This window comes from Actinia tenebrosa, unplaced genomic scaffold (genome assembly GCF_029948245.1).
Source record: "Actinia tenebrosa isolate PJP-AT-01 unplaced genomic scaffold, QUT_ActTen_1.0 PGA_scaffold11__36_contigs__length_13525064, whole genome shotgun sequence".
Classification (NCBI taxonomy): Eukaryota; Metazoa; Cnidaria; class Anthozoa; order Actiniaria; family Actiniidae; genus Actinia; species Actinia tenebrosa.
Window position 1 is genome coordinate 1,265,916 of NW_028292571.1, and position 27,816 is coordinate 1,293,731.

Here is a 27,816-nt window from a genome sequence, read left to right on the forward strand (position 1 = left end):
TTGCTGGGATACAATTACCCATGATTCCACTCATACACAGGAAGCCCAACATAATGCAGAAAAATGTCATGTGACCCAGAGGTAGCTCAAGCTTGGTTTCTGTGGTGTCCTATTATGAGGAAATGTATGGAGATTCATCAAAAATTTCAATAAAATCATTGAAACGTGAAATAAAGCCTCGAAATTTTACCCGATCATTGAGAAATAGCACTTCTTTCGCTCTGCGTGATTATTTTTTGAATTTAGCCCGTTTTAAGATTTTTTCCCCCCGCAGGACACCACAGAAACCAAGCTTGGGCTACCTGTGATTCAAATAATTAATAGATAAATAAATAAATAAATAAATAAATAAATAAATAAATAAATAAAGAAGATATTTTATTTCACAATTGATTTTCATATAGTCTTTAATCAATAATTAATAATAACAATAATCTCTAATCAATAATTAATGATTTTTAAATATTTATACATTTTTTCAAGATTGTAAAAAACGAATAGAATTTGTCCATTATTTAAATATGAATATGTTAATATATAATACTTACAAAGAAGAAGGAATTATAAGAAGAAAAACTGACTAATAAGGAAAATTGAAATATATATTAAATATATAACTATGTATCTTTATCTAAAAATCTACGTTAATAAGCTAAAAATCTAAATTTATAAAATGGCGCTTTCAGCAACCTGAATGTCTAAGTCTATGTTGTTTATATCATTATAAGTTCTTTTTATAGTCCTTGAGCCTCGTAGACATACAAGTGCAGATCTTAACAGAGAGAAACAAGTCTTGGCCCTAATCCATGCCATTATTTTGTGGTACTCTTCACCTTTCTTTCGGGCTATCAGTTCAGCAAGCCTGCTGTGATATGTTTTGCATTCTTTACTCATACCTCCTGTTGTACAAAAGACAAGGGGAGTAAATGTTCCATGTTCGATTTTGTTTACTCTTTCGGTGTATTTCCGCTTCTTGTCATTTTCATGTAGCTTGTAGATTTTGGGTAGATCTAGATCTTTGTACGTATCTGCATTTGGGTGACAAACCCTTACGTCAAAAAAGGCAGAACGTTGCTTCTCCCAGAAACCTCGTGCATGGATGTCAAGTCTTGCGTCTGCAGCTTTGTTTGCTCCTTTGCTTAGTTTCTCATCTGAGATTGATTGTAACAAGGGCTCAATCTCTACGTCGTTGCATAGTGTGCTAAGAAGCTCAGCCTCCAGATTGCGTAATTCGTTGTGACGTTGAATTACGAATCCACCACGTTTACATATCATTGCGTGATCGACCGAGAAATCTTCACCACATACGCACTTTGATGGAATGTCTCTGAAAGACCAATTATAAAGGAGACGTAAAGCGTCTCTAAATTCTCTCTTGTTCAAGTCGAATCCCATTTCCTTAAGAGGAATTACAGTTAACCAGGTTGATGCTCCTTTCTCTGCGGCTAAGTCCAAGGATCTGGCTGTAATCTTTGGTAGACTTTCCTTCAGGCTTTCAAACGCATCTTTGGATGCTTTTTCTTTCTCAGTGTGACATTTCTGCTTTGCTGTTTTCACTTCAATTTCATCTGGCAACTCGTGAGACTGGGAGATAATCTTCTCCACAAGTGGGGCACTTACTTTGACTGACGATGAGAATTCATACTTTGCGTCAATACACGGGTTAGTAATACCGATACCTCCATATCGTGTCGGTAGCGATAAAATCTTGCGATCATCTTCATCACAATCTTTTTGTGTCATGGCGGGTATAAACACGTCGGAGATGGCAGCTTCTAAAGGTTTCAGTAGTTCTGAGATATCTGGAAGTGTGCGAAGAAAGTACGTCCAGCGATGTTTTAAGCCAAACGTGTAGGCAGCGTAACGTAACAGGCCTGTGGCTGTGATAGAGCAAATTCTGCTAATTTGGTGATCTCGTTCACCCAGTTGTCAATCTTTTCCGTGACGTACTCGTAATAAATAAATAAATAAATAAACAAACAAACAAACAAACAAACAAACAAACAAATAAATAAATAAATAAATAAATAAATGAATAAATAAATAAATAAATAGATAAATAGATAAATAGATAAATAGATAAATAGATAAATAGATAAATAGATAAATAGATAAATAGATAAATAGATAAATAGATAAATAGATAAATAGATAAATAGATAAATAGATAAATAGATAAATAGATAAATAGATAAATAGATAAATAGATACATAGATACATAGATACATAGATACATAGATACATAGATACATAGATACATAGATACATAGATAAATAGATAAATAGATAAATAGATAAATAGATAAATAGATAAATAGATAAATAGATAAATAGATAAATAGATAAATAGATAAATAGATAAATAGATAAATAGATAAATAGATAAATAGATAAATAGATAAATAGATAAATAGATAAATAGATAAATAGATAAATAGATAAATAGATAAATAGATAAATAGATAAATAGATAAATAGATAAATAGATAAATAGATAAATAGATAAATAGATAAATAGATAAATAGATAAATAGATAAATAGATAAATAGATAAATAGATAAATAGATAAATAGATAAATAGATAAATAGATAAATAGATAAATAGATAGATAGATAAATAGATAGATAGATAAATAGATAAATAGATAAATAGATAAATAGATAAATAGATAAATAGATAAATAGATAAATAGATAAATAGATAAATAGATAAAAAGTATGATAATAATAAAAAGCATATCATAGAGCTAAAAAACATTTGATGTATTTACATTTAAAACAAAATCTTATATGGCATTCGTGATCCTCTAACGCTCATATGGACAGATCTTAGTATCTAAATATCTCAGGAAGCCCAACTTGAGTTTGGCAGCGCACAAAATTGTAATGATTTTCCCGAGTATTTCCAAATTATTTGTCAATTAAAATAGAGAACTTTGCCTGATAGGAATGATAAGGGACCGGTTGTCTCCAGACCATGTGTCATCATCTTGAGCATCATCACTTCGTTTAACGAATGCGCACAAGAATGGCGTGAATATGGCCGGATAAAACAAACAAAGAATTTTATTCTCAAGAATCGATACTTGGTCTGAAGTGGGGAACATGTTACAATCAAGCTAAAGAGGTCTATTTTTTCTTTCCGAGCTTCTTAATTTTCATGATTTTCTTTATTTTCCATTTTCAGCTTGTTTTCATTTGTTCAATCTCGATCGTTTTCTTAGAATCCCCAGCGAACATGGCAGCCTATGAATTAGAATTCCCGGTGTGACTGATGAGGAACGATGCTGGCGACCACGAAATTTTACTTTTGTCACCGTTGCCCAGGGACGGCGGAAAAGTTCTTAAAGAGGGGGGTGTTGCAGTCCTCCCCTCGACTACCTATCCCACATACCCAAAAATTAGACAAAATCAAAATGTAATTCTGGCAATTACGTAATTCTCTGTAATTCTTAGCCCCCCGTCCTCGCCGTTCCTGTGCGCACAGCATTCCAGCATTCCATAATCGAGGTGTCAGTATGTTGCCTTACATGTAATCACAACCTTCATATTAGTATTCACAAAACTATGTACGGTCTTTACGCACGAATGCTTGATCTGTAGCAACAAGAGGCCGTCACTTTCTCTTTTGAGTAGTAACCTTCGTCAGTGATTGTAGTTAGATCACAGGAACTGAAGCCCAGACAATGTACTTGATCTCAAATAAATATGTTTTAAAAAAATCACGTGAAATTGTAAAAGAAATGCCCTTAATAAATTTATTTTTAAATTCTTATTTTATCGGTATATGGAGTTTTTATCGCTTTCTGAAGTCCACCATTTAGTGGTATTAGAATATAAGTGGGTTTCCTGTGGTACGAAATAGAAGTTAGGGAGAGGTAGGAGGGTAATTTTTTGTCGCCATACTGCAGGCTCGTTTCCTTGTCAGCAGTGAGTATTTCTGTTCTTGTTCTCTTGTTGCATCAGCTTGCATGTGGACACGAATAGCAGTAAAACTACCGGCCAGATCAGGGAAATTATCATTTACAGCCTTCATTCAAGCCAGGATCTTGTGTACTACCACTTTATCTTCCAGTATGAAGACTTATACTGTGGTCGCAAGCACCTCAAACCCTCCAATAGGTGAGTTTTTCAAACAGAATTTTGCCCAGCTTCTTCACGTGTGACCGATTTTACTTAAAACGTCAAGAAATCTTAGATTTTTGTACAATTATGAGAAACAATAGCTCTTTATTTAAGACGTAGGTCGATAATGGGTTAGGAATCGATGCTTAGGAATCGAATTTAGCTTGAAAATTACCAATCTTATGTTCAGTATAGTATTTTTGTGATTACGCCTACATAAAAATACCCGGGGTAGCCAATCGATAAAATCGATGACCGGAAATCCAATCGATAAATTGATAACAATCGATAAAATTAGTTAATGAATATCGATTGGTATCGGTCAATCAATAACCAATCGATAGTCACAGAAAACTTATCAATCGGTGTATATCGATTGACATTTTCGACTGCTATCGATTAATATCGATTGGCATCTGTCATGAAAGGTCTGTACAATGTTTACACAACATTACATATATTCAATATTCAAAATCAATAAATTGATAGTGCAGGCCTGGTCCATACTCAAAATTTCCACATCTTCAACTGCGAGAAGAATCCGAACACCTTGAAGATGAAGCCGTCTGATTCCACTGTGACTGATAACACCTCTACTTAATTTCTGACCCTAGTTTTTAATATAAAGCATAGAATCTCGGAAGTGAATCCGAGAATACTATGTAAGACACAGGTATTCGGACTCAAGCAAGGGGAGAAGGGAAAGGGTCTTTGTGCATAAAATGTTAAAGAGTACGTACAGTAAGAGTCACGTTTGCGTATGGAGGGGAATGAGTTCATAAGAGTATTGAGTATTGTAGATTGAAAGAGATATAGGGAATCGGTAGCAATGATAATATTAAGGGCAAAGGGGGAAAATATGAAATTTATAGGGATTAATCTGAAGGTAGTGCGGGGAATAGGGGAAATATGCTGCGTGTGGCAATGGCATGTGTGGAGGGGGCGGTGTTGATATAATGTATCAAAAATTAATTTGCTTGTCAGTTTGTATGATGAGCTCGTGTAGTAGGTAGAACCGAAAGTATTGGACCTAGTGTAATTCTATCTTGCATCTATCGTCAAGGGTGAAGATGCAAGATAGCAAAGAAAATCGACGTGTTTCAAGACCCATTTTAATCTAGTGTCATTCATGATCATTCCTTTGCAATTGAGTTTTATTCCGTTTGTTTGTGACTGGAATTAAGTTTTTAGTGAGATACCCATTTATCCTAATAGAATGACAAAATGGGAAATGGGAAGACATTGCAGACCTCTAGCACCTTCATCCCTCGCTCAGTCACTTCGCGACCTCATATTAAGCTCGCTTCGCTCTCCCTCACATAGAGGTCAACTTGGGGCAAGTCTACTACACATTATAAGATCGTTTATTCCAACAATTTGCATTCAGCTTCTAAAGGCTAAAAGACTATTCATCTGTTCTGGGTTTAATAGGACTTTCACCTATACATTATTGTAAGGCTTTTCTCTTAGTTCCCCACTTTCTCTATTCTCCAAAACCCATTCAGCTTGTGAGTTGTTATGTTTGGCTAGCTAAATACAACAATGTTGATTCTTTTGATTAGCAACTCTGTTGACTGCTGAACACCTCAAGTCTACTGGTGTTGTCAAGGTTGAGCTAGGAGATTCTACATACATCAAGTTAAATGAGTAAGAGAAAAAGATATCATTTGGATATAGTAGCAACACAAACAAACAGCCTTGATTCAGAAATGACAGAGTCAGTGGGACTGGTGGGAGGGGGGACCCTTTTACTTAAAGTACATTTTTATTGCAATTATTGGGGAGTAGGAGGACTGGGGCTTGAGAGGAGAGAATTCGAGTCATCAGTAAAAATTTGAACTTTTGTAGATGGTCAGGTCCTCTTATTTTGATGAAGCCTAACCACTATCCAAAATAAAAAACATACATTCCTTTACACCTCAATTTTGAGGCATTTGATCAAGCTAAAACACCACACATTTGTAAGTAAGTCTTTTCCACCATTCCTGTGATTCATAGTTAGAGAAAGTAATTAATGTGCATTCTGTTGTTTGATAAAAAATAGTATTTTGACCCTTACTGGAGATCACAATGTATCTCGTCATCTGGCTAGACTTGTTCCAGCAAAAGGGCTTTATGGTCAAAACATGATTCAAGCATCAGAGGTAATCTTACAGTACAACACAATATTTGCATATATAAGTGTTTTCATACATACTTAAACTATGGTTATTTTACTTCTGCTTATGACCAACGTAAAATAACCATAGTGAAAGTAATAATAAAATTAATTTTATTTCTGATTGAACCAAAGATATAAGACAATGCCAATTATTGTTAAGTCTTACATACAGCTGTAGCTCTGAAGATGATGATTTTGCAAACGTTTATAATTTCATAAGTACTTATTATTTATTTATTTGATTGTTAAGGTTGACCATTGGCTGGAGTTCTGTAACAGATGTCAGAGTAATCCAGAAAAGGCTCTTCAGCAATTAAACAAAAATCTAGCTCCAGTTGCATACTTGGTTGGTCCATCAATAACACTTGCAGATTTTGCTGTTTGGGGGATGATAAGAGGTGAGATACCAAGGAATCTGAACAAAAGTATAATAGTTTGTACAGTAAACAAAAGCTATAAGCTATAAGCTAGTAGAGTGTCTTCCAGAAGATTTAATGCTTTCATGATTTCCTTATAATTGAATCCTAGGTAATGGAAGGCTCAGTAACCTACTCAACGGTGATAAAAATTTTGAGCATGTATCCAGATGGTATAAGTTTTGTGGTTCTCAGAATCCATTCAGTGTAGTTTCTAAAGAACTGCCAAGCAATTATGAAGGAAAAGATGCTGCTGCTTCCAAAAGTGGGGGCAATATGGGTGTAAGTAATAATTACACATTTACAGAACTCATGCTTTCTTATAATTCTTAAATCCATAGTTTTCATAATGTAAAACCAACGGTATCCGGTCATTTCGAGACACAGTCGTTTCGAGACAGGTCGTTTCGAGACACTAAGATACAAGTTCGAGACAGGCATATATCCGTTTCGATACACCTCATACACCGTTCAATATATATCATATATATAGGATATTACAGGTTCAAAACGATCTTATAAAGATAAGTATTTGTTGCTATGTTGAGATACAAGGATACCAGACCAAACGTTACCAAGTTTTCCGTAAATTATTGACTTGAAAACTCGTCAATCGACAACAAGAATGATCGACTCGTCAAACTACCAGATCTTAGTCAGAAAACTATGATTTTTTCCAAAATCTTTATCAGAAACTCACATCTGCTAAACTTTATGAAGAATTTTTAGATAAATATGAAAGGGGATTCAAGTTTAGAGAGAAACACGAAAACGACTAGCTCAAAAACTTTAGACGCGGACGAGATATTTTGACTCGACAACAAGAATGTTCGACTCGTCAAAACTCCCAGATCTTAGTCAGAAAACTATGATTTTTTCCAAAATCTTTATCAGAAACTTACATCTTCTAAACTTTATGAAGAATTTTTAGATAAATATGAAAGGGGATTCAAGTTTAGAGAGAAAGACGCAAACGACTAGCTCAAAAACTTTAGACGCGGACGAGATATTTTGACTAGACAACAAGAATGTTCGACTCGTCAAAAACCAACAGATCTTAGTCAGAACTCTATGATTTTTTCCAAAATCTTTATGTTGGTGTGGTTTCGTTGGTGTATAGTGCATCTAAAATCTTTATTATTATTATCAAGGTAAAAGCATATGAATTATTGACTTTTGAAGCATTTGGTCGGTTGTGCGTCTTTTCTGGTTAGGAGTTAAAAAAAGCCAATAAAGTGCTGTGATAGGTAGATTTTGATCCGCTTGGAGCTCAAAGCTCGATGAATCTACTCTGATTGGAGTTTTTTTTTATGTGGATCGAATTCATATACTTTCACCTTGATAAAAATAAAGGTTATACTAGTATATTCTCTAACTTTAATGTGTGTTTCTGATAACGATTTTGGAAAAAATCATAGTTTTCTGACTAAGATCTGTTGGTTTTTGACGAGTCGAACATTCTTGTTGTCGAGTCAAAATATCTCGTCCGCGTCTAAAGTTTTTGAGCTAGTCGTTTGCGTGTTTCTCTCTAAACTTGAATCCCCTTTCATGTTTATCTAAAAATTCTTCATTAAGTTTAGAAGATGTAAATTTCTGATAAAGATTTTGGAAAAAATCATAGTTTTCTGACTAAGATCTGGGAGTTTTGACGAGTCGAACATTCTTGTTGTCGAGTCAAAATATCTCGTCCGCGTCTAAAGTTTTTGAGCTAGTCGTTTGCGTGTTTCTCTCTAAACTTGAATCCCCTTTCATATTTATCTAAAAATTCTTCATAAAGTTTAGAAGATGTGAGTTTCTGATAAAGATTTTGGAAAAAATCATAGTTTTCTGACTAAGATCTGGGAGTTTGACGAGTCGATCATTCTTGTTGTCGATTGACGAGTTTTCAAGTCAATAATTTACGGAAAACTTGGTAACGTTTGGTCTGGTATCCTTGTATCTCAACATAGCAATAAATACTTATCTTTATAAGATCGTTTTGAACCTGTAATATCCTATATATATGATATATATTGAACGGTGTATGAGGTGTATCGAAACGGATATATGCCTGTCTCGAACTTGTATCTTAGTGTCTCGAAATGACTGGCATTCAAAACCAACACATCTGGATTTTGCTCCCAGTGTATTCAAATTTAAATATGAACTCACACCATCAGGAATTTGGTCAACTGTGATGATCAAAGCCAAAAATTCAAACATTGCAAATGATGTATGTTGAAAATACAATAAAGAACATGACAAAAGTATTTTATGGATTTTTTATTTTATTTTTCACCAGACAAAAATGAAGCAAGAAGGCAAGTATGTTGATCTTCCTGGTGCAGAAGAAGGAAAAGTTGTGACCAGGTTCCCACCAGAAGCTAGTGGGTAAGTGCAGTGACTGTTGAATTGTTGGGTTTATGTGACATAAACCATTTATACATTTCATCTTGCTTCTTTATGTATAGATATCTACACATTGGTCATGCTAAAGCAGCACTTCTAAACCAGTATTATAAGAATGTCTACAATGGGAAGCTAATCATGAGGTTTGATGACACTAATCCTGCTAAAGAGAATGCAGAATTTGAACAGGTGATGAATTTTTAGAATTGGTTAAATTTGAGATATATTTGGTCATTTTAGTAAAGAATGCTGTGAGACATACAGTACGTTTAGATCAGCTGAGAGTTTGTTTTTAGAATTTAATAGATTTATTTGTTTCTTTAGTAAAACAGTAGTAAAACAGAAAATCATCTTTTTATTGTTGCAATGTTTTTTTTCTTATTAGGTTATTTTAAAAGATTTGGAAATGCTGCATTTTAAATTTGACATGTTTTCACATACTTCTGATCACTTTGACACCATCATTCAATATGCTGAGCAAATGATTCAAAAGGGACAAGCATATGTTGATGACACTCCGACTGAAAAGATGAGGGAGGAGAGAGAACAAAGGATTAAATCAGCAAATAGGGATAACTGTAAGTTTGTCACTGTACAGTATGTAGTATATACAGCATGAGTGGCTGTGTTGTATCCGATATACAAACTCGAGGCGTAGCCGAGTGATTGTATATCTGATACAACACGGACACGAATACTGTATATGACTTATCAAACGTCTAGGTTAGTTCCTTTGTGTTTCACTAAAATTTTCAAAATTAAAGTGAATCTGGCCAAGAAAATCCAACTCAAAGTTTATGCAAATGAACAGGATTCTGTATCTGATTTACAGAACTCTTCACGGTGGCAATTTCTGTTGTGTTTTCCTCATGAATTATTATTGAGTTTAATAAGGCTTATAAATAAATAGTCTTGGGATTAATTGTCTGCACTGCTAAATCTCATTTATTTGTTATTTTAGTTTACTATCATAGTGGAGTTTTATTACTCTCAATTATCTAATCAAATTTCCCAAAACATGGTGTGAACATAACACAGACACAATCACTGCCAATGTCAGGGCACTGCATGCCTGACCAAAACCTTATTGCATGGGAAAAAAACTGCAATTCAAATTTCTAGAAAAATGCCATGTGCAAAGCTCAGGGTTGCATGAGTGCCTTGCTGAGAACATTGTGTTTTTTAGAATTTTGACTTATGCAAGGCACTCATACAGCCCAGAGCTTTTCACATCAGATGAAAACTGACACTCTATTGTGTCATCTCTACTGCAATTACCTTGTTCTTACTAATTTTCGCATGTACTAAATTTCTCAAAAATTTGGGAGCTGAATTTTTGCAAGTATTAGATTTCGCAATGGCAATAAAAATTTGAGTAAAACTGTACTAATTAGGTACTAATTTTGCAAAATCTTTTTTCGTGCCACAATTTTTTCTTAAATTGTGAAAGTTGCAAAAATTTATACTTGCGAAAATAGACCCGTTTCGAATTCTAAATTACCGCTGTGTTTCTTGATTACAGACTCATTTGCACAGGGTTAGCCTCGACTTTGTGTAGAATATTTGCGTGTTCCAGTCAAGGTCCATCGAGTTTCAAAGTGTTTGTATTGTTGAAGTTGTGCATTCTTTACTTTACCGTTGGTATTTGTGAATATTTAAACACTGATACAAGGCTAACCCTGTGCAAATGAGTCTGCAATCAAGGAACACAGCGGTAATTTGGAATTCCAAACTGGTCTATAGGTAAGAATAAGGTTTAAGATATTAACCATAAATTACCTAAGAAATAGTATCTTTCCTTCATAATGTTAGCTGTTGAGAAGAATATGCAAGACTGGGAAGAGATGAAAAATGGTACAGAACGAGGCCAAATGTGCTGTTTGAGAGCTAAAATTGATTATAATTCCTTGAATGGAGCCCTAAGAGACCCAACCATCTTCCGCTGTAAACCAGAGTATCATGTCAAAACAGGATACAAATACAAGTATGGACATTCTTTCTTTCACTTTAAACCTACCTCTTTATTACGCCATATTTTTCTGGAAGAATACCCATCACTGAAAAAGTTTTTTTTTTAAATAAACTTAGTCACAAGAACGAGAATGTAAGAAATAAATTTGTCATGCTGAATATTTGCTTATTGTTTCAATGTTGGATAATACCAATATAGTCTTCTTTGCAGCAACTATTAGTGTTGTCACGCAAAACTCTTTCCCCTACTACTACATATAGGAGAGAGCAATATTGCATGACAACACTAACAACGACTGAGTCAGAGACTAAAGCTGATTGTTATAGCTGTTAATTCTGATCTTTTTTTTCTCTTACAGGGTTTACCCAATCTATGACTTTGCATGTCCTATTGTAGATAGCTTAGAAGGTGTAACTCATGCATTGAGAACGATGGAATACCATGATCGTGATCCACAGTACTACTGGTTTCTCGATACTCTTGGTAAATAAAAAATAATTGGCACTAGTTTCACTTTATTTGCACAAGCTTGACAAAAACACTTTCTTGTTTGTAGGTCTAAGGAGGGTTCATATCTATGAATTCAGTCGGTTGAACCTTCAAAATACTGTCATGTCAAAGAGGAAGTTGACCTATCTGGTTAATGAGGGATATGTGGATGGATGGTAAGATTACTGAATATATATGTCATCAAAGAAACTTATTTGTAATCAGCCTAGAAGACTTTCCAGACTAAAAATTATTATTATTATTATTATATTATTAATATTATTAATATTATTGTTGTTGTTGTTGTTGTTGTTAATTATTAATATTATTGTTGTTGTTGTGGTTGTTGTTATTATTATTGTTATTATTATTATTGTTTTTATTGTTATTATTATTATATTATTAATATTATTGTTGTTGTTGTGGTTGTTGTTATTGTTATTAATATTATAATTATTATATTATTATTATCATTGTTGTTGTCATAGTTATTATTATTATTATTGTTGTTATCGTTATTATTATTATTATAATACAAGCTAAAAGATTGAGTTTGTTGTTGATGTTCAAGGGATGATCCCAGATTTCCTACGGTGCGTGGTGTCTTGCGTCGTGGGATGACTGTTGAAGGCTTGAGAGAGTTCATTATTCTTCAAGGTTCATCAAGAGCTACTGTCCAAATGGAATGGGATAAGATCTGGTCAATCAATAAGAAGGTAAACCAGAATATAGAAAGAATGGTTAAGTGAGAAACTTAATACAGTAGTGGCACAGTCAGCTGTAATTTTAAAACTGAAATGTAACATTCCTACCTTTTCAGTTTTTTTTCATTACTTTACTATGTTTAAATTATCCATAATCTTAATATTAAAATATTTTGTTTGCTATTTTTTTAGGTTATTGATCCCATAGCACCTCGATACACAGCGCTACAAAAAGATTCTGTTGTTCCTTATAATCTTTCAGCAGCAAAAGAGGAGTTCAAAATGTGTCCTCTTCATCCTAAGGTATTTACAGTGTGTACAGATATCTAATATCGTTATGTATACTGTAAGTTTAGCTAAACCATCTGTTTGCAACTTTGTTTTGGTATTTTTTCCCATTTCATTTCATCTCCTTTCTTTTCACTTCTTTTCTTTTTTCTATCCTCCCTTTCTTAAAATTTTCATTATTTTATTCATTTGTTTCACCTATTGCATTTTCTGTTTTGTGCATTCAGAGCATATTTATTAGAAATAATGACCATTTTTCAGAACCCTGATGTTGGAACCAAAAAAGTGTGGTATTCACCCAAAGTATTCATCGAAGGTGAAGATGCACAAACATTGTCAGTGGGTGACATGGTCACACTTATGAACTGGGGAAATACAAAGGTCACTAAAATAAACAAGTAAGTACATAAACTACTGTCAACAGGGAAGTGCAGTTGGTCATATATCAATCTTACTGGTAAACATTTGACCATGTCAATTTGTATAAAATTTACTTTTCTTATTGAAATTTCTCTAGGAATTCAAAAGGAATGGTTGAATCAATTGACGGAGAATTACATTTGGACAACAAGGTACATACAGAACCATATTGTGTGTATGACTGTAAGAGCGTATCTGTTAGTTTAGTTTGTTCATTTGTTCACTTTTTGGTTTTGTCCTGGTTATTTTGTGTTTCGTTTGTTTGCTTGCTTTTTTGTTCTTTCAGTCCTTGCTATCCAAAGATATTTCAACATATATGTATTATTTTTTTTTTATCATAACTACTATTATTGATAGTTACTCATCTGATGCTTCTTCCTACTTAACAATTAGACTACGAGGTCGAGTTTTCTACAAGTCAATAGATGGTCGATGAGGCACGTAGCGCCGAATCGACTATTTGACTCATAGAAAACGAGAACGAGTAGTCTAATTGTTTTAGCATAAACCTACTAGCTAATATTATAATATTGAAAACTAAGAATGACAAAAACTAACAAAACGACGGTCAACCGGCCGCACTGTTTTCATTCATCTTTGCGAACTCGACTCGACGTCTTATCGCGCATTGTTAAACTTGCTCTATTTCTACAGTTTTTTGTCTCTATTATTACGCTCAAAACTCCCCTCTCCAATATTCTTTTTCATTTTTATCAGTTCTTGGGATCATTTTTCTAATTAATAAGTGATAAACTGAACGGATTTGTTTACAAATATTTTGTTGTCAGATCATTCAAAGTCGTGCCATGTTTACAACTTGCTTAAGATTCTTGTCAGTTAACTTGCACTTTCTTTATTGTTTCGTCTATTCTTACCGTTTTGAAATTCTTCTTGAATATATATGAATAAGTTTTCTTTTGGGTTTTTCCTGTTCTTTGGGGAAATCCTTTTAAAATAACATTGTTATCTCAGTAGTCAGTTGTTTGTCCTTTCCTAAGTTTTGCTCTTGAAAATCTCAATGAAATCTGACGGCCGCTTTTTCGTGTTAGAATTGCTATAATCCTCCAGTTTTTTATTTGTCTGTACTGTCCAAAACCTCCATTCCTTTCCTTAAGAGTGTCTTTTGTTTTCTACAATCGATTTTTAAAGATTTTTTAGAGAACAAGCAGAGATTTCGACAAAACTTGACCATGCATTTGTTTATTTTTCGCTACTCGCCATCTATCACAGGATAGATAGTGAGTACTTTAGCCAATCAGATTGCAGGATTCGTGAAAGTATGCTAGTAGGTTTATGCTAAAGACTATTTACGATGTTTTGATATTTTGCTCAGGACTTCAAAAAGACAACCAAGTTAACATGGCTGGCCGATCCATCCTCTGCCTCAAACATACCAGTAGTAATGGTTCATTTTGATAATGTCATTACCAAACCAATCATAACCAAGACAGATAACTTCAAAGATTACATCAACAAGAACACGAAGGTTTGATAAACTTTATTTATTATGACTTTATCGACGTGTGATGGTAGTAACTTCTTAAACTCTTTGAACTCTTGGAATTGAAATATATTAAGGTTTCTTATAAAGGACACTTAAAAAGTCCTTAAAGAAGTAAATAGTCAGGGAAGAGATGGGTTTTACATTTTAAACAATCCTTAAAATTTTTGGATTTCATTAAAGGAATCTTGCATTAACTCTTATGTTATCTGGAAACATATTTGGGGAATACATAGTTTTCTTTTACAAGTTTTTAAAAGAAATTTTCTCATTTTAATTTTTTTCTTCGAGAAGAATTTTAATTGCGACCAAAATGTTTGCTCGTTCTATCCTAAGGGACCTGCCTATTACATTAAATCACTAGGAACTAGAATTTTATACCTTTCGAGAATATTTTTTAAGACTAACAGTGTTATTTTTATTGTTGTATAGACCGAGACACTCATGTTTGGAGAGCCAGAGCTTGCGAACCTCAAGAAGGGCGACATCATCCAACTACAACGAAGAGGGTATTTCATTTGTGATCAGCCTTACGAACCTCCAAGGTATTTGTTACACGAATAAAGTTGGCCGGGTTTTTAGATGAAGCACAGTGCTTGTGAAGCTAGTAAAAAACCCTTCATATTTTATATTTTATCGATTCCCTGAAACAGCCTCTTGGCTGATCACTGGAGCTGATCAAAGTCAGAGCGCAGTAACCTATAGATCGGATTGAAAGTTAGAAGATATCTTGCTCATGAGCCTTGAACTTAACTTTGCCGTTGCTAACAATTTTGAATATTTCTTTTTTTTGACGATGTTAGTCGTCACACAGGTCGTGAAAGTCCTTGTGTATTATTTTCTATCCCTGATGGACACACCAAGCCACAGACCACAGGAGGTGCTAAACCATCAAAGGTTTGTAATTTTTTAACAAACAGTTACAGGAATCATTGCGACACCACCTTACTTTTCCAATAAAACTCTTTCACTCAGTCCCTGGAGAGTTAACTGACAATAGAGATGGCAGCCATATTGGTGATACCAAAGTGACACCAAAGACAAAGGACAAAGTTATTGTCAAAGGTACACCAATATGGCGGCTGTAACATCATGTGAAAACGCTCTGTATTCCTCTGTATACCTTTTTCTTTTTCAAAAGTAGTGTTTCTTCGAATTTGCGATATTTTTTTCGTACTCGTATTTTGAGGTAGTTTTTTTTTTAGCGAACACGCTTTCACTTTTCATTCTACGAATTAGTAGACTTCCGAATCCCGTAGGCTGATCAAAAAAAGGCAGTCCAAGTCCTACCTTATTAATCGTCTAGTATTAGCCTTTCCGAGGTCGACAGAAAAATTTTGGTCGAGTGCATTGTGGACTGCCCCGTGATGCATTACAATACCAACTCGACCCACCGTTACGGTTGTTTTCCCCTTTGTGGTTTTGGAACTGTTATCTTTCTCCCTCTCTCTCTCTCCTCATTTAAGGGGAAGTGATAACGTCAAGAAAAAATGGTTTCAAGATTGTCCTTCAACCCTCACTGCAGCTAAAAAATTTACTTGTTGCTATGGGGACTGAATTTTATAAGTAAAATAGTGTTGCCATGGTGATATGACTTCTATTATTAGAAGAGGATAGGGGATAGGGGAGGCCAGTGTTCAGTTTTATTCGGATGTATAAAAGTATATTTCCACAAAATACACGCACAACAACTGTGTAAATACTAACGTAACTTCATTCAGTCGAACTTCATTCAGTCGATTTTGGTAACGTCAAAGTAACTCGATCTTTCTTCGAAACGTGTTTTCAAAGGTATGGAAAATTGGTATGGTAGCCATTTTGTGGTCTCTTTCCATTGATTGGATATTTTGATTTGAAATATTACTTCTGGTACCCGCCACGCTACGAGTTATTCGTTTTATTGTTCTTCGAGTTGAGAGCCGGGACAGACAAGACGGGTTGTACTTAATTCAAGGCGAGTCTTTTTAGAAGGTTTCCCGTTTTATCTTCTCACTTTGAATTCTATTTATTTGGCTTTTTTAGTCTTAATTTCCTGATTTATTACAGGTTTGTATGAAGCTAAAATTAGCCGAATAGTCACTGAGTTAAAAACCTTCAAAGGTTTAGAAAATGTGTAGTTCAGATTCAAGACTAGATTAGAATTATATTTTATAGAGCTAAACAAATAGACTTTAGAATTTCACTCAACCGACGCTTAAACCCCTTTTTTTTTTTTTAAATCCTTAGGATATCTTAATTCGCCTTTTGATATCAGTACCCGATATTTTTTTAATGATTTATAATCTTTATAATTACTGTGCTACCTTGTTATTTTATGTTTGAAAGAGCAGCCGAAGGAATTGTTAACCATTGTAAAATCCTCAGTTAAATAGTGTAAAATCTCGGCATAAAGTTTTTATCATTCTACTTTTGACTTGTTTATAAAAGACAATGTAAGTGATTTTAAATTTGCTGAAAACTTTTTTTGGTTTATTTTAAGCGATAATTTCTCTTAAAAAATTCTCTCGCTGTATGTATCTACTACTGTTGCTTCACGAAGCTCCACGTGTTTGCTGGAGGATAAATATTATTATACCTAAATGCATTAATTCACTCGACGTTGATATTTTTTCAGGAGGAGAATAATAAGAAAGAGAAAGGAAATAAAAAAGAACAAAAGAAACAAAACAACGCCGTGCAAGTAAAACCAAGCGCTTCTCCAGAGGCTGTCGAGAAGCTAAAAGCTGAAATCTCAAAACGAGGAGATCTAGTCCGTGAGCTGAAGACTAGCGGAGCCGAAAAGGTAAACAAATTACTAGAGTTGGAAATTCGTTGCATGCCAATAATAAGAAAAAGCGGGAAACTTTGGCTTATGAAAAATGGTATGCGTGTCTACCGGAAGAACCGAAATGAGCGGGAAAAGTGCATTATTTCGATTCAGTCGGAAGACCGGATTTTCCGGAAGTTTTCGATCGGTATGACACTTACCATTTGCTTTCCAACAAGAATTTTCGGTTTTATCGGGTAAATGGTGAGCACTCCATATTTTTAGATTTCGTATGAATGGAAAACTGAGACTAACCTCTTTCTTTTTATATATTAAAGGAGAAAGTGACTGCTGCTGTAGCTGATGACAAAGAGATGACTGGGGAAGACTTAGCCGCATCAGGGAAAGGAAAACAAGAGAAAAAGCAAGATCAGAAGAAAAATGGGAGTCAAAAACCAGAAGAAAAGCCTGTTGCTGCGGTTGCACTGAGTAAAGAAGCCGAGGAATTGAAAGACGCCATTACGAAACAAGGTGACAAAGTACGAGGGATGAAGACAAGTGGTGCTCCAAAGGTGAGAATGTTACTATAGTCAAAAACTTAGGCAGTGCTCCGTTCAGTAATAAAGCACGCAAGAAGTAGCGTAAGTACGAAAGAAGTGTTGAGTGCTTACGGAGCTTCCTAAGTGCTTTACTAAACGGAGCACGGAAAAAAGCTGATTTATTCGTTTTATTATATAGTTACTAATTTCATTTCGGTATTGAACTTATTTAGGCAAAAATAAAAACGGTCGCAGGGTCTAGCAGCACTTCGCGCGCGCAGATGGTCTTGGGTATAATCTTTTTCCATTCCTTATATGGTGTCGTTTATACCCAATAGACCACAATGCATCATTCTTTTGAATTCAGTAAAATTAGGATAAGTGTGCTCTGTTTGTTCACCGCCATTTTGATAGAAAGCTATACTGAAGGACTATGGTAGTATGCAATATTGAAAAAATTGAAACATTTTTGACACTACATTTTTTCCCCTTGCATAAATACAACCCCGTTTGAATGCAACACTAGAGGATCTGAAGGGACCTGTCTTAGAAGTATTTACCGAGTTCACCGACTTTCGGAGATTAGTTTTTACACGGCAATTCAGTTGATTTCCCCCCCTACTACTATCCCTTACCATTTGTTGTTGTTGTTTTTAAGTTATCAACTGGTGAAAAGTATTATTAAACTTAAACTTTTGCTAAGCTTTAATATATAGTGTAATGATACCATTTGTAGGACCAGGTTGACGCAGAAGTGAAAACCTTACTAAGTCTCAAAGCTCAGTACAAAGACCTGACGGGTGAGGATGTGACTGGTGCTGGCGGCAAAGGAAAAAAGGATAAGAAAGACAAGAAGAAAGAAGCAAAATCTGAAGAAAAGAAGAGTAAAGAAGACAAGCCTCAGCAAGCATCGAAAGGTGGTGGTGGTGGAGATGAGGGTGGATTAAAGAAAACCACAAGGTACAATTACGATGATCTCTACTCGTCTGTTATTGGCCCCATAACCAATGTGCACGAGCACGAATCTCTAGCACAAAGCATGATGGGAAACCTAGTATTTACGGTTTTTTAGCTCCTCTAAAAATTCCTCTGACAATTTTTCTTCGACTTTTCTTTTAAAACAGTAAGTATTTCAACAGACGAAAATAAAAGAGTAATTGTTTTCTGATAATTCTATTGATTTTCTTGTTCTGATTTGTGTAGTACTCGGTTTCCCATCATTCTTTGTGGTAGATATTCGTGCTCGAGCACATTGCCTATAGGTTGCTATCAATAGACGTCACTTCCGGTAATAGCTCTTTTTTGATGGCTTGTAGAATCCTGGAGGTTGTTTTGATCTCTTGTTTTCTGGTTTGATGTCGTGAAAATAGTCAACTACAATAGTTTGAGGACTTACTTTAATATGTTTTGACTTAGCATCCGCTAGTTGCCCCCCAGTCAACCGTTTATTTGTCCCCCATTCAACTCCAAGAAGTCACGTGATTGATCATAGTAAGCAATCAGCTGAATCACAAGTTTTCAATAGCATTCTTTCTGGTTGACAGCACGTGGTGGTCAGTGTTTGAACACCATGTAGAGCAGATTATGAGATTCAGAGATTTGTATCAGCTGATTGAAACCCAGCAATTTTCTCAGTTTTTCTCATTTCGTCTCTTTTTATAACTAACAGGTTGGGTATGGAAGCCAAGAAGAGTGAGAACCTCAGTGAATGGTACACCCAGATTATCACCAAGTCAGAAATGATTGAATACTATGATGTTAGTGGGTGTTATATATTACGTGCCTGGTCCTATGCTATCTGGGAATCCATCAAAGGTATAACATAATACAGTAGATTCATATTCCAATGAAGTGTTCACAGGGTTCGTGCTACTCCTAAAACTCATTGAAAACTCCTTGAATTTAATTCACGTTTTCAAGGGCACTTGAAAAGCTCTTGAATTTTATGATTTTAGCGAAACTCCTTGAAAACTCCTTGAATTTTTGCTTTGATCATTACTTGCATGGTTCTGAAATAGATCTAGTCAAAAAGATTGGAAAATCTGAAAGTCGGCCATGTGCAACCACCGTGTAAAACCTTGGCATAGTTAGCTGAACATACTCCTTGAAAATTCATTTTTTGGGTCCTTGTATACTCCTTGAATAGTCCTTGAATTTTAAGTGGTTACCTCAGCACGAACCCTGTCTTCAATCTAACATATTAAAATTAAATGCATATGAGTACAGTTGATATTGTATTTTGTAGGTATGTTTTTAGTCTGGCACCACTGAAAAAGAGATTTTCATCTTCTGATTAAAAAATGTATGTTTTTTTTGTTTTGTTTTTTTTTTTCGATTCTAGCGTTTTTCGATGCTGAGATCAAAAAACTTGGTGTAGAAAATGTATACTTCCCAATTTTCGTGTCTCAAGCCGCTCTCGAGAAGGAAAAAGACCACATCGCTGACTTCGCACCAGAGGTAAGACAGTTGTGTGACGCTATGTGTGATGAAGTACTTTCCTAACCAGAATTCTTAGACTTTTTTTCTGAAGCATTGTTAAATTCCGATTTTTTTAGGTTCTTTTCATTTCTCTTATCTTGTTTTTCCTTTCTTCTTTCTTTCTTTTTCCTTTCGATCCTTTATTTTCCTATTGTCTCCCTTGCTTTCTTTTTCCTTTTTTCCCTTTCCTTTAGAGTCCTTTCCTTTCTTTCCTTCGCTTTCTTTCTTTTGTTCCTACAAGTTTATGACTGAAAGTGATTTACTTGAGATATTATCGTCCGTTTGTTTGTTGAGTGTGATCTAGTCCTGATGGTTATTGAATTAGCTTCAGAAACACTCATTATTGCGGTGGATATTTACTATTCCAATGGGACGATCATACTCCCCGTCAATCCATAAGTTTAGTTTGACTCGTAGTTTACGTTAATAATCTGTTTTAGGTTGCCTGGGTTACAAGGTCTGGCCAATCAGAGTTGGCCGAGCCAATAGCTGTTCGACCTACCAGCGAAACAGGTAAGAAATAGCTCAACCAAAGGAAATGTCTTTTGACAAGGGTAGAACTTCTTTGTTTCCTCAAAAAATATTCCCTCAAATTGTACCTTTCCATCCGCTGTGATATGATTTGACGCATACGTTATAGACCTGTCAAAAATTTATAAAGAAAAGAAGAGAGGTAAAAAAGGAAGTGAGGGAAGGAAGAAAGAAAGAAAAAGAAAGTGCAATGAGAATAAAACAAATACGAAATGTGTTTTAAAGTTTTGTGTTCTCACACTGATATATTTATTGTAGTGATGTACCCTGCTTACGCCAAATGGGTCCAATCACACAGAGATTTACCTCTAAAATACAACCAGTGGAACAATGTAGTGGTAAGTACACCATACGGACACGAGTGAAAAACGTCGGCGCATGCTCTGAATCCGTATGCAAATTAGTCAAAACATAAGTAAATTTGACTTTCAAACATGCCTTATAATTTGGACTTCACAAAATGCCAAAACCACAGTAAATCCGTGTAACACTAATTACTAAATAGTACAAAATAGTGCTAGTTAAACAATAAAAAACAATGGAATTTGCATGAAATTGTGCTATTTAGTATTACTAGAGTTTCACGGATTTACTGTGGTCACTCTAGTGTCCATGCTTGAAACTTAAGACTAATTCTTTCATATTGCGTTTGTTAATACAGTATCTTGGTCTGGAAAAAGTATACTCTCGAACTTTTTTGTATACTTGGAGAAAACAAACATTTATTTTCTCACTCAAACTCTTCAAAAGTCTTACAAAACGTGCTGAAGTGCACGCATGCGCAAACGTTTTTCCCTGGTGTCCACCATACGAACTACTTTTAGTAATGGTTCTTCCGGCTTTTTTTAGTCTCATTCCGTTACTCATTGCGACAAAACGGTACGAGATTGGGATTCATTTTGCATTGCTGCTTTTCCGTTTCAGCGATGGGAGTTCAAGCACCCTCAACCATTTATACGTACACGCGAGTTTCTGTGGCAAGAAGGTCATACGGCCCATGCTGATCGAGAAAGCGCCATAGAGGAGGTTTGTTATCTTCAAATATTTTTGACCAACGTAGCTCAGTCTGATTTTCTTTGAAAAAAGATTTTAACTTAACTTAACTTCTAAAATTGTTTTTGCATCTTACATTTTTTTACAGTCTATAAATTCAAATAAAACGGCTAATTTCTTTCGCCAAGTTTTATAATTACACGACCGATAAGCTAACTCACTCCTTGAGTCTGGGTTTAGTAAATCGAAATGATTATTAGCTGAGGCCGTCGAAAATCGGATTGGCGAAAGCTCCATTGCTTTGTTGTCTGGAGCGCGTCATTTAGTATGGAAATGGGCGTCGCCAACAACTATAACAAAGAAGTTTTTATAAGATAAGTGCAAAAAGATGGGCTGATGGCCTTTCGCCATTCAAAAATTCTTTGGTCTGTTTTCCAGATAATTAACTTTTCACTATTAAAATAGGACCTTTTTAACCGTAAGACGGAAATGCAATTACCAATGTGACAAACCACATCCCTGGTTTTCGTTTCTGACTGATGTATTTTTGTTGGTGTTGATATTTTTAGGTGCACACAATCTTGGAGCATTACGCTAACATCTATACCGAATTGCTGGCCATTCCTATTGTAAGAGGACGAAAGACTGAGAAAGAGAAGTTCGCAGGATCTGATTTTACCACAACGATAGAAGCGTACATATCAGCCAGCGGTAGAGGAATTCAGGTATGTAAAAGCATAAGATATTATTAGTACCCTCAAAGGCGTGGCAGGATACGTAGGTATGACTGTGGGTTGGTTGGCTTTAAGTGCTCTATTAAATAAAAGAGAGGCTAAGTGTATAGATCCCCTCTAAACGTTCCACTTTTCCGTACAAGGGGTGAGCTCGTCCTTTGCTTCACTCACAGGATCGCCTAGTCCTCGCCAACAGAGAGTTATTAACTGTGACTTGACAGAAGTCCAGTCCAGTGGAAGGCTTACAGTTCGCTCCTTATGACCTAGCTCGATTTTCCACTTTTCTCGACTTTCTGTAAGCCTGAGGCTGTGGTTAGGCAGAGGATGGAGGGGTGTGTGTGTGGGGGGGGGGGGGGGAGGAGGGGGGTACGCCCGATTAGCACTGGAAGACCAGCAGAAGACCTATTCCACTGTTTTCACATTTCAGACCACGTTTCAGACCCTTGAGTATCATTTCTTTGTTTGACGGTTGCACATGAGAAGACACATGAATATGGATTCAACTCAAACAAAGAATCTTATTTTCAAGAGAGTAACGCGTGGTCTGAAATGGGCAAAGCATTACGCTCCAGTGGATTTATAATCATTTTTAATTTATATAGCGTTAACTGGTCCGTCACTGACCTTCAAATGAAGTGCCACAAATGCCCTCCCTTTTTTCAGACAGTAATGATTTAATTAATACAGTAATGATTCAATTAATAATGTCATCTTCTCCACCTTTGTTTCACAGGGCGCCACATCACATCATCTTGGCCAGAACTTCTCCAAGATGTTCGACATCAGTTTTGAAGACCCAGATCCTGAATGCCAGGTACCGACGCGTGAAATCTGTCCCATCTTCTACATATTCGATATCTTAAAACTTTTATTTTCTGTTGTTCAGGAGAAGCGATACGTGTACCAGAATTCCTGGGGTATAACGACAAGAACAATTGGAGTCATGACTATGGTTCATGGAGATGATCAAGGTCTAGTACTGCCACCACGTGTGGCCACAATTCAGGTAATGCCATTCCGTCCATTATAATTCTTTTAATACTTCTTTTTCTACTTACGTAACAGGAATAAGCACCCTTTATATTGACATTTAGTGACGTCGCTAATAAGTTACATGTTCGATTTGTTATAAACATATCAAGGTATACAGTAAAAACCCGCGAGTAAGAACCTACATTTTTAGAGGTATCCTTAACAGGTTTATTGCTTAAATGGTAGTTAACACAATTTTAGGCTATCTAGGATCTTAAATAGGTTCTTATTTCTGTGTAAAAACAAATAAATACCAGTTACAAGACAAAATGGTAATCAGCCTATTTTTCAATCAACCCCACCCCTCATAATGCAATACAATTAATATCAACCTTCCTTCACTTTACGTTTGATTACATGAATTGATTTATCTTATCTGCACAGCAATGGCAAGCTCCTATTTTTCCAAACAGGATTCTTACCCAGCTCTGCATCACTAAATGATGATTTTTGAAAATAAGAACCTGTTTTTCATTTTCTAGGCTAAATAGGTTCTTGTTTAAAGGGGGTATAAATGACAAATGTGAGGCTAACAGATTCTTAATTTTCAAGTTCTTACTCGCGGGTTCGCGGGACGCCGAAGTCTGTAATATACCTGTTCGTGGTCACATGTTCACTTCCCACTTCACTAAAGGAAACAGAAAATAGTTTTTATGTCTTTATACCGGGTCGGTATTAGGTCACGTGATCATTTCCCGCCACTCTGAGGGGATATCGAATTACCATTGGGTCACATGACCATTAACATCTACATTTGATATTTCCATTACATTTCTAACATCTGTGTTTGATATTGAACGAATCACTGACAGGTTGTTATCGTACCATGCGGAGTGACAATAAATTTGCCTGCCAAGGACAAGGAAGAGTTGCTCAACAAGTGTGCAGAATACGAGTCAGCACTGAAACAAGCATCGGTACGAGTTAAAGGGGATTTTCGTGAGAACTATTCACCCGGATGGAAGTTTAACCACTGGGAACTGAAGGTAGGATGACCGTCGGGTTGTTAACCCCCCGGGGATCATGAACATGGCTTAAGGTCATGACCCCGATTTATAAAAATGTGTTGGGAAGGAAATTACATGATTGAGGGCTTAGTGAAAGGAAAGGGTCTTAATGGCTCCATCTCGTAGATGGAGATTTTATATAAAACAAATGTCGTACCATGCACGCGAAAACTGCACCGAAATTCTGACTTGACCACTGGAAGGCTTTAATTAGAAATTTATACCGGTGAAATGCAGGTCGCATTAATCACTATATTTGGTATATGTGAAGTTCCTACCTTAGCAATGTACCTAGCATATGCGTGCGGGATTAAGGTGGAAGCGAAGAGGACGGCTACAAAATTAATCCTCCCAGTTCCTCTTGATATGTAGGATTCTGATTGACGAGTAATCGTGTTTCGTACATTTAATAGCTACCAACACATTCTAGAGCAGTTTTGGTGTGACTGAAAAGCTTGTGGCATAAACGCAGTTGTGGCACGGCTAGGCATACGCCAGCCCAATAACATTGCGAGAGAACGTACTCCTCATCTAATCAAAAGATTGCCCGAAACACGGCAATTGCCCGTCCAATCGTCACATTGCGCGAGAAAAAAATCAGCCAATGGTCCTAGAAAACATCACGGTCACGGCACAACACGCTTGTGGCACCAAGCTTTTCTAAGTCATACGAAAACTGTTATAACTGCGTGCATTATAAGAGCACAAAGCACGCGTGCGGCGCGCGTGTTATTTCATCATTGGTGTACAAAAAAAGCCACGCACGAGCGTTAATTCGTCTATTCAATCATATTCTTTCCATTTTGTAAGGGTGTGCCTATTCGTATGGAAGTTGGGCCTCGTGATGTTAAAAATAACCAAGTTGTTCTAGTGAGACGACACGACAAAGGCAAGGTAAGTACTAACTGACTTCATGCTCACTTCACAACCTATTTTGTTCTTATTTTATATACATGTACTTGTAGTTCTCACTTTTATGTTGCTTGGTACACATATTTTAATTGGGGGGGGGGGGGGGGGGCTGTCTGTTATTTACCAAACAGGGTTTAATTCCTAGTGTAATCAAAACTATTCCCAGTCTTGTACGCTGGATTAACAGAGGTTTCCCATCCTGGAGACAAATGAGGATCGACAAGAAGAGTCGTAGGCCTTCTTCCTTGTGTTTGAGTACCTCACAGACAAGACATCCTTAAACGAACCCCTAGCCTACTTCGCAGCCGTTCTTAGGGTCGTCACGCAACGTTTCCCTTCCCACACGTTGCGTGACGACCCTAAGAACGGCTGCGAAGGAGGCTAACGAACCCCACGCATCATCAATCCTTCAATCGCCTTAATTGCTTTAAAATCTGTTCAAATTCCCACCATGCTGTCTCCATGTGGTAGCAATGAATTCACACTTCTTTACTTTTAAAGCGCTTTCTTTCAGACTTTATTAAAAACAGACCCTTGATCATAAGTGGTTGGTAATGAGGTGTGGACGCGGAGGGTGGTCGCTGCGAGAGTTTCTTTGCGTTCTTTGTTTTTTTTTTTGTTTTTTTTTTTTGTTTTTTGTTTTGTTTTACACTGATAGAAACCCTTGCACCCTTTCTTAGATCACCTTAATGCGGGAGACAGCACAAGCGAATTTCACTCCCCCTCAGTAAATCAAAAGCTATTCTTACTTCAATTTATTTTATTGCTTTGGCTCCCAAATCGAGTCGCGCCGGGGAATGTTGCAAGGGGTCTAAATGAAGTGAGAAATGGCGGCCGTCAATCATTATTATTCTTAATGCAGTAGTGAAGAGACAGCGATATTTCAACGGTTTATGAGAGCCACTCGAAGGTATATGACTCGGGCACCTATCCATAACAACTTACTTTTTTCTTTCAAAGGAAATAGTCCAAAGCGCAAACCTAATTGATCACGTGAAGGAGACGCTTGAGAAGATCCACCATGGAATGTATCAGAAGTAAGTCCTTGTGACGCGAATTAGATAACCTTATTTGAGACAACTACATCATTCGAACAGTAGAATGTGGTCATGCAAATCAGGGGGGCTGCTAATTTACCTAATAAGACTCCTTCTCGATCTCATAAGCCGTTCACACGATTATTCCAGTTTTATGTCACCATGTGTGAGATAGTAAATCTTGTATCTCAGATAACGTCATGGCCTATCAGACAGGGAGACCAAATCCACTTCACTGTGCTAATGAGGCTGGTGATAAAGTTAATCGAACGACTTTTGTGAAGGAGTTTGCTTGGAAATGACTTATTTAGCTTCTAGCTAGACTGTTTGGTATGGGAATCCAAAAAATGCAGACTGTCTTTCCTTGTCTCTATAATTGAGGTAATGTGACTTGTGACTAATGATGTTCTTTTGCGCCTCTTGCTTAGAGCAAAGAAAGATCTTGACGATCACATGGCTGTCACCACTAGTTGGGACGAGTTTCTTTCGATGCTCGAAAACAAAAAGGTACTGTGCAATGACATAATGCTTTTAGATGGTGTCTATTTTCGGTCTGGTGTTATTCTTGCTGGAATGTAGCCATTCATAGTATTACTAATGTGATTCTAGATTATCCAAGCACCATTCTGCGGAGATTCAACATGTGAGGATAAGATCAAGAAAGATAGTACAAGGTGGGTAACAACACGGATGCAATGATCAGGATGGGAAAATGTGAAAGAAAGGGAAGAAGGATAAATTGAAGTTTGGATAGAAGAAAATGAAATGAAAGGATGGGAGAAATGAAGGAACAGAAAAAGTGAAAAAAGGAAGGGGCAGCGGAAAAGAAAAAGAAGGAAAATAGTCAAACAGACTTCACAGACTTAAAATGAAATACTCTTCTAAACTAATCGCTTCTTATCGTTGCTGCTCGCCAGGGAGGAGTCATTGGAGGCAGGAGCTCCATCCATGGGTGCAAAGGCATTATGCATCCCTTTCTCACAACCAGCACAGATTACACCTGAAACCAAGTGCGTTCATCCTGATTGCGTTAGGCCGGCCAAGTGCTATACTCTCTTTGGACGAAGTTATTAACTTCTGGGCAGTTTTGCAGTTAGGTACAAAATCCGAGGACAGATGTAAGAAATTAGAATCACAAATAACACACCATTTATGCCGGGAAACTTTTCGTCCGCTTTTATAATCAGTAGAAATATTAAAGAATGGCTTTGACTAATAAAAAGTGCATTTCTTTTTCTTCAAAATGCGTATTAAATTTAACTGCATTGGTTATTGTCGTCATCTAGCAAGTTTCAAAATTGCATTGTTTGTGAACATTCCAAAGAGAATAAACTATAACAA

General features: G+C 36.0%; 1 protein-coding gene across 1 annotated transcript; it reads left to right on the forward strand.

The window, feature by feature from the left end:
- Positions 1 to 3,936: 3,936 nt before the first annotated feature.
- Positions 3,937 to 27,719, forward strand: LOC116297965 (bifunctional glutamate/proline--tRNA ligase). Its single transcript, XM_031706285.2, has 35 exons — positions 3,937 to 4,124; positions 5,690 to 5,774; positions 6,172 to 6,271; positions 6,539 to 6,686; positions 6,817 to 6,986; positions 8,986 to 9,074; positions 9,155 to 9,281; positions 9,478 to 9,670; positions 10,905 to 11,076; positions 11,423 to 11,547; positions 11,621 to 11,729; positions 12,125 to 12,269; positions 12,450 to 12,560; positions 12,807 to 12,943; positions 13,063 to 13,117; positions 14,299 to 14,451; positions 14,899 to 15,011; positions 15,270 to 15,363; positions 17,081 to 17,248; positions 17,551 to 17,784; positions 18,488 to 18,711; positions 19,421 to 19,566; positions 20,093 to 20,208; positions 20,670 to 20,742; positions 21,019 to 21,098; positions 21,685 to 21,786; positions 22,323 to 22,478; positions 23,221 to 23,301; positions 23,374 to 23,493; positions 24,332 to 24,505; positions 25,337 to 25,420; positions 26,399 to 26,475; positions 26,904 to 26,982; positions 27,085 to 27,149; positions 27,393 to 27,719. The coding sequence occupies exons 1-35, from the start codon at positions 3,974 to 3,976 to the stop codon at positions 27,547 to 27,549; spliced, it is 4,413 nt and encodes a 1,470-aa protein (XP_031562145.2). The 5' UTR covers positions 3,937 to 3,973; the 3' UTR covers positions 27,550 to 27,719.
- The last annotated feature ends 97 nt before the right edge of the window (positions 27,720 to 27,816 follow it).